This window comes from Fragaria vesca, linkage group LG2 (assembly GCF_000184155.1).
Source record: "Fragaria vesca subsp. vesca linkage group LG2, FraVesHawaii_1.0, whole genome shotgun sequence".
Classification (NCBI taxonomy): Eukaryota; Viridiplantae; Streptophyta; class Magnoliopsida; order Rosales; family Rosaceae; genus Fragaria; species Fragaria vesca.
The window spans coordinates 11,336,237-11,344,037 of NC_020492.1; the positions used below are offsets into that span (position 1 = coordinate 11,336,237).

At 38.6% G+C, this 7,801-nt stretch overlaps 1 protein-coding gene across 1 annotated transcript; it reads left to right on the top strand.

Moving 5' to 3' along the window:
• The first annotated feature begins 2,396 nt into the window (after positions 1-2,396).
• LOC101303379 lies at positions 2,397-6,797 on the top strand. The gene is made up of 5 exons (XM_004290268.1): positions 2,397-2,602; positions 2,722-4,146; positions 4,229-4,361; positions 4,438-4,522; positions 6,072-6,797. Exons 2-5 carry the CDS (start codon positions 2,873-2,875, stop codon positions 6,335-6,337), a joined length of 1,758 nt encoding a protein of 585 aa, XP_004290316.1. The 5' UTR covers positions 2,397-2,602; positions 2,722-2,872; the 3' UTR covers positions 6,338-6,797.
• The last annotated feature ends 1,004 nt before the right edge of the window (positions 6,798-7,801 follow it).

The following is a 7,801-nucleotide window of genomic DNA, read 5'->3' on the forward strand; positions in this document are numbered from 1 at the left end:
TCTCTCTCTCTCTCTCTCTCTCTCTCTCTCTCTCTCTCAAAGTCGGCAGCCAACCACGAAATCCCACCCTCATCCGGCGACGGTCTAAAGCTAGGTGGGTCTCTAAATCTGCTAAAGCCGTATGACTTTGTTGCCGGATGAAGGATATGCCAGCAACTAAATGCTTTGAAAGGTAATTGGCCAGAGATTCTTAACAACTTTTGATCAGCGTGGCTTTTTAGATCAGGATGGATGTATGGCACCATAGACTCGAGGAGCAGATCTGGCTTCATCTTCTCGATTCCATCTCCGTCCTTGTTTATTCATGGGAGGAGTTTTTGGTTTGGTGGAGATATTGTTTGGTCTCTAAGTTCGTGGCGACGATAGAGTTTCTTCTTCCCGAGGTGTGCACTCACAACGGTGACGTCTATAGTGTTTCTTTCTCTAAGGCGGCGGCGTCTCACAACGACAACGTCTACGAAGGCAACTTCATCTCACGGCGGCGACGGCTATGGTGTTCTTCTTCCATGTCTTTCCAGCAACTGTGAAGAAAAGTTGGGCTAGGTCAACTGTTTTGGGTTTAGGTTTGATTTCCTTTTAGGCTTTAGACTACATTTTTAGTCTATAGTTTTTTAGTACAATAAGTCTTTTCATTAGGACTCTAAGCATTTTTCCTAAGCACTTTTTTGTGCTACATGGCGTCTTGGCGTTATGAATCTGTTTTTCTATTAGTATTTTTTCTAGTTTTCTAGGTGGGATCTTAGCTTATAATCTATTTTCTATTAGATTGTAGGCTCAATTGTGAGCCGAAATGTAAATGAGGATACAACCCTCATACGAATCTTATGATCTTGTTTGTCCTCTGTACGTATGGCAACAGATCGATTTGTATTGTACTCTCTATTTTATTACTAATGACAAAATTGTCTTTGAATTCAAAAAAAAAATATCATCAATTTTCATTATGTATTTAATAGATAGATTTTATTGATTAATTTAAAGAAAAAGAAAAGAAAAGAAAAGAAATTTAGTTTTTATGATTAATCTCAACCGTTAATTGTTATTAGATCTAATGGATGATATTCTGGTTATAATTTTGATTATAATCTTGTATGTCACGGATCCGCCCCCATTAATAAAATTTCATATAGAGGACGGGTGCTAGGTTCCCGGATATAGTGGATCTTTTCAGGGTAGATTGGGTGCTTTGTCGCCCAACTAGAATTTTTAAGACCTAGTTTGGAATCAGCTTTTATCCGAACTTTTAGATTTTATAGTGTTTGGTAAATGACAGTTTTTTTTTTTTTTAAATTACATATGTTACTTCTAAAAGCTTTAAAAACAGCTGTCACTAAAAACACTAGATATTAATAAATTTTATCTTGGCACCACTTTTAAAACTAATATTTACCAAACACAAAACTGTTTTAATTCACATCTGATTATTTTCGCAGTATAGCAACAACAGTTTTTTTTTAAAGTCACAACAATACCAAACTAGCCCTAAATGCTACAGGAGGATCACATGACAGTATGATGTGCTCCTACAATCCAATCAAATATTTACACATAGATTTATTACAAATAAAATATAAACTAAGATTTTCTATTTTTTGTGAAATGACCTTCATGGGTTTTTGTTGAGTAGGGACTAGGGTGTAGGGTTTAGGGTTAAGGTTTTGGGTCTAGGGTTTAGAGTTTAGGATTTAGGGTTTAAAAAGCAACAACAAACCCAAAATTATCTTTAACAAAATAACTTATGTAATTTTTCCTTAATAAAATTCATGTGTCAATATTTGATTGGAATGCAGGACCACGTCATACTGCCACGTGGTCCTCCCGTCACCCAACAGTCCGCTATAGAGGAACTAATAATATTTATCGTAAATAAAAAAAATTGATATTATGAACATATCGTTTTCTCTCTTCATAAAAAAAAAAAATCTTTGTTTGAAATTTGCACTCGTTAATCCTTTATAATTTGAATAACCAGTGACATAATTCACTCAGTCTCAGTGTAGACAGATAAAGAATTGCTACCAATAAATAGATACGACAAAAATATTTCTTACATACGATGTCCATTAGATTTGTAATGACCAAAAGAAAATTAAAGAAAAAATTATCGGAGACTGTTTAACGCGTTTCACGCACATGAGGCGGTGAGAGCATATATGCTATTTTTCCTTCTAAAAAAATTCATAATTGAATACGAATTTGTTTGGAAAGCATTTCCTTGCTACATAAGCTGCGGTGACATAGGGAAGGAGTCAAATGAGGTCGGAATGAAATTGAAATGCACGCGAAATGCAGAGGGAAATGGTTATTAAATTCACGCGTCGTAGTAGTAGACAGAGAAAGAGAGTAGTAGTGGGCATGAAATCCGTGTAATAGTTTTGAACTCTTTCTTCTCTCGGTTGCTTTCGTCTTCGTTTACACGACAACTCCAACAAAAAGCGCGACGATTTAGAGGAAGACGCTTACTTTCCTCCGTCATCTCCGCCATTTCCGGCGTTGATTTGTTTCACGGACAACAACAACAACAACAACAACCGCCACCGGTTGATATTCTCTGTTATTACTGTATTGCCATTGCTACACTGATGATCACACTGCCTACAAGGTACGCTCTTGAAACCTCCATCAGAATTTATGGGAGTGTTTTGAAGAATTTGGTATTGGTTTTCTTGTTTTTGATGGAAATGTTCACTGTTTTGGATGTTTTTGTTGGTTGGTGTGCAGATTCTAGGTGTGTTGGGTTGTTTGAGTTGTGGGTGGGAGTGAAGTGGGTTGGGGTTTTGATTGTGTTGTTGAGAGGTTTTTGGAGGTGGGGTTTGATAAAGATTGAAGCTTTTTGTTTTTGTTAATTGTTGTTTGGGGGTGTGGGATTACAATGGGTGACACTGAAGAAGGTAATAGTGATATGATGCAAAGGCTTCAATCTTCGTTTGGAACATCTTCATCATCGATTCTGAAACAGCCGTTATCTATGGACCAGCTGAACATACCCCAATTCAGCTCTTCACAAATGCGTTCACGCCATTTTGCACAGAGCTTTACTGGGGATACCAGTAAAAGAATGGGGATACCACCCTCACACCCAAACCACATCCCACCACTTTCACCTTATTCTCAGATCCCGGTTGCCAGGCCAATTAACCAGACAATGGGCTCACAGAATTTTAGTCCAGGACCGAGCCATTCGCGGTCATTGTCGCAACCAGCCTTCTTTTCACTTGATTCACTGCCCCCATTGAGCCCATCCCCCTACCGTGATTCCCCATCCACCTCCATGTCTGAGGTGGATGTGTCAATGGAGGATAGGGATGCAAGTTCACATTCCTTGTTGCCCCCATCGCCATTCGGCAGGGCTAATTTCTCAAGGGTGGGCGAGAGTTTGCCCCCTCGTAAGGCTCATAGGAGGTCTAATAGTGATATACCATTCGGGTTCTCTACAATGATGCAACAAGCTCTACCCCCCATTGCTCCCATGAGGGGTTCGGGTAGTGTGGACCTGTCAATGTCTGGTACAGAAAATTCAGGGATGGTTAAGCCAGCTCAGTTGGTTAAAAAGGAATCTAGTTGGGAAAGAGCTGGCGATAACAATGTGGAAGGGACGGGTGAGAGGAAGTCTGAAGGGGAAGTAGTGGATGATTTGTTTTCCGCATATATGAATTTGGATAGCATTGATGCTTTGAACTCTTCGGGGACTGATGACAAGAATGGTAATGAGAATCGTGAGGATATGGATAGTAGTAGAGCAAGTGGGACCAAGACAAACTGTGACAGCAGTGATAATGAAGTGGAAAGCAGCGTTAATGAAAGTGGAGGAATGCAGAGACCGGGATTGAATTCTTTGACCAATATGAGAGAAGGGATCAAAAGGAGTGCGGGGGGAGATATTGCACCGACCACTCGTCACTTCAGAAGTGTCTCCATGGACAGTTTTATGGGTAAGCTGCAATTTGGTGATGAGTCACCTAAACTACCACCTTCGCCTGGAACTCGGCCAGGACAACTTTCCCCCAGCAATTCAATTGATACAAATTCAAATGCCTTTAGCTTGGAGTTTGGAAATGGTGAGTTCAGTGGGGCTGAAATGAAGAAAATTATGGCTAATGAAAAACTTGCAGAGATTGCATTGACCGATCCAAAGCGTGCAAAAAGGTATTGCATCTTCATCTTCTAATGGTTCACCATGGTCTACTGGATAAACTACCTACAATGCTAACAACGAATCTATGTGCAGGATTTTGGCAAATCGTCAATCAGCAGCCCGATCTAAAGAACGGAAAATGCGCTACATTTCAGAGTTGGAACACAAGGTTCAGACTCTACAGACGGAAGCAACAACACTGTCCGCACAGCTTACACTATTACAAGTGGGGTTTTGAACTGCAGATTTTATTTCCGCTTTCAAATTCTCTTGCTATATTGATTTTGTCTTATTCGCTGCAGAGAGATTCTGTTGGTCTCAGTAACCAGAATAATGAGTTGAAGTTTCGCCTTCAAGCTATGGAACAACAGGCCCAACTCAGAGATGGTATGTATCAACTTCTTTTAGATTTAATGGTTCATATATTAAATCATTCAGTTCATTGTAGAAAACAGGCATTCCGTCATATTTGTCTGATAACTGGTGGAGTGATTGTTGCTTCTCTAATTGAAATCCCCTCCCTAATTTGTAATGTTAGTAAACTAGATTACTTTGTCCATGATAATTTTGTTGTACTTATCCTTAAGAATTCATTCTCATACATTGGTTAAGAATTTTGCAAATACTTGGTGTGGGTTTTGATGCTTGATAAAACAATTGCTGTTCAGAAATTCAAAAGCTTTTAAATAAAAACAGGAATTATGGAATGCTATTTTTGAGGAAGATTGCTTATATCACCCAAAAAGGTTAGTTCTTTGGAAGAAAATCTGAGGAAAGATCTTGCTGTCTTTTCAAGTTCGAGTCTTGTGACAAACTAATGGGAGTCTGAATTTTGGAAAAACAATTTTGAAACCCTTCTGCTTTTTTCAACTTGTATACAAATCTAGGCTTCCCATTCTTATAGAGTAGTGAAACAGAGGGTTATACTTTGCACTAGATGAAAGATGCCTGGATGGTTTCTGTTACAGGGTTATGGAAAATAGATGCTTGAGCAACTGGATAGGTTGGTTAGCAAACTCCACCTTGCGATTTAGATACCATTGGGACTTCATACGTGTAAAGCTTTCTATCGATAATCCTTCAGAGTTTAGAAGCAGTGACTAGTCTTGGCCAGTCTCTCCCATTCTTGATTCTGGATAGCGGCTGGTTAGCAAACTCCACCTAGTGTTTTAGATACCATTGGGATTTCTTATGTGTAAAGCTTTCTATGGACAATCCTTCTATAAGCAGTGACTGACCTTGAGATATCTCTCCCACTTTCAATACACACAACAATTTTCACACATACCCAGTGTGAGATACACATAGATGTTTTATAATGAAGTTTTAAACTTTTAAGATATTCTGTGTGCTGACAATAAACCTAAAATGTGTTCACTCTGATTATCTAAACATGCAGCTGCTCGTTTTTTTTCTTCTATTTTCTTTTTCTTTTCGTTTCCAGCAATGGAAAAGAAGATTGAACCTCTTTTAGTCAACTATTTTGTTTAGAACTGAAGGAGGACGTGAATTCTTTTAAAATTAAAGCAAAGGAGAATAAAGTAGTAGCCAGGTGATCTAAAGTTCAATTTTTCAGATATAGAAAGGTAAACCTGAAATAGACGAGCATGTAGTTGTTTAGATAAATGTTGGTCCTGCAGGCTGCAGCCATCTAAACTCTTTTGAAAGTACTTCTGATTTGAACTTAGTTGTTTAGATGATTATAATAGTCCACATATCGTTTGAGATACCTAGGACCTAGGAACATATTTATCACACAGAGTACATAACATTTTAGGAACACCAAAAACAAAAACAAATAGGTGCTTCAAATATTGCATTTTGATTCTGATCTGCTCTCCCAGTGCATTAGTGCTATGGTTGCTATCTATAAGTTCATTCCTTGTTGAGGTAAAAATGAGAGTGCTTAAAGTTGCTACCTTGATGATTTTGACAGCTCTAAATGAAGCCCTAACATCAGAGGTCCAACGTTTGAAGCTTGCTACGACAGATCTGAATGGGGAATCTCACCCTTCTAAGAGCATGATTAACGCTCAGAGGTTCCAGCTCCAGCAGCAATCACCTCAGACTCAGTTCAACATACATCAACAACAGCAGCAACAACAACAGCAACAGCAGCAGCAACAACAGCAACAGCATCAAACACCTCAGCAGCTGCAGGAAAATGGCACAACCACCTCGAAGCCCGAGTCAGATCAATAAATCTAAAGGGACTGATGCTGGCTGGCTTTGAATCTCTCTCTCTCTCTCTCAGTTCTGGCTTTTAATACATAGTCATTACCTTCATCAGTGCATTCATTCATTAGTTGTCCTCCTACAAAGTCACAAAGGCATGGTTATCATAAATTATTCCTGCATTGGTTGTCCAGCGCGGATTCTGTTATGATGTCTTATACAAAGTTATATATGGTTATAAGTTATAACTTATGTTTCTTGTATTTGATTCCGGTAGATATTGGAATATAATCTTTGTTTAGTTTCATGTTCATTTTAGAAATTCTAGCATGTCCCATCACTACGTGTGCAGAGAAAATAGAACCTTCCATATTTCCTACTATTTCCTTTAATCTATTATTATTTTTTCTATACAATTTAGTTTATTACTTGTATTGCTGAATTATAACCCAAACTTTATGAAGATATTCAGTTCTGCATTGTTTTGATAATAGTATAGATGATTGGTTGTTTTTTTTTTTTTTTTTTTCATATTTTGTAAGAGAGGTTCTAGTTACACTTTCAAATTTTCAAATTTGATAGAAGGTCGTTTGTTCCCCTCAAATCTACGAACCAAATTAGAATGAATCACAACCTCAACCCAAGAATTAACCAACTGGACAATCTCTTGGTTTACCCGGACCCTCATTTGTGACGAGTTGGTAATGAAGAACTGGAAATCATGGTTCTTCACGAGGGTATGAGGATCCCAGGTCTATTGCATAAAACCTAATGAACCTATTACAAGGGCGACTAAAGTGAAATCTTAGAGGAACTCCAACAGTTTCCCATATTCTTGGTTTTCTCAATTTCAGATTCTCAAACTTTCTTCACAATTTCAGATTCTCAAACTTTCTTCAAAATGGGGATGTGAGAGAGAAAACCAAATTCCTCATATTTGCAATAAACTCTCAATTTTAGGAAAGAATTTGAGGAATGGTTATGAAATTTCCAAAATAGGAAATCTGTTAGAGTTGGAGAAGAAAAATTGCTTGAAACAATAAAAAATTTCATATAAGTCCTCTTCTCAACATTTTCTTTCATGCAAGTCCACCTTAATATTTTTACCCATACAAGTCCACTTTCAAACCTAAATCTATCTTTTTGCTTTTATGATGTACCTAAAATACCCTCCTGTCTTTCACCCTCCCTTTCCAAATCAGTTTCTCTCTATTTCAAAAAAAAAAAATCTCTCTCCAAACCAGATCTGATTCATCATCGTCCTATAACCTCTCGATGACAACGCCTTAACGAAGCCGCCCCTCGCCGATTCAACGTCGTCGGAGCTCTGTCGCATCTCTCCCGCCGACTCTCTCACTCGAGACTCGCGCGCGTTTTCTGAGGAGATTTCAGAGGAGTTGGACCGCGGCGACGCCTCGACTCTGATCCGGCAATCATAGCTCAGCGAGCCGATGCCTCAACTCCGATCCGGCGATCATAGCTCAGCGAGCC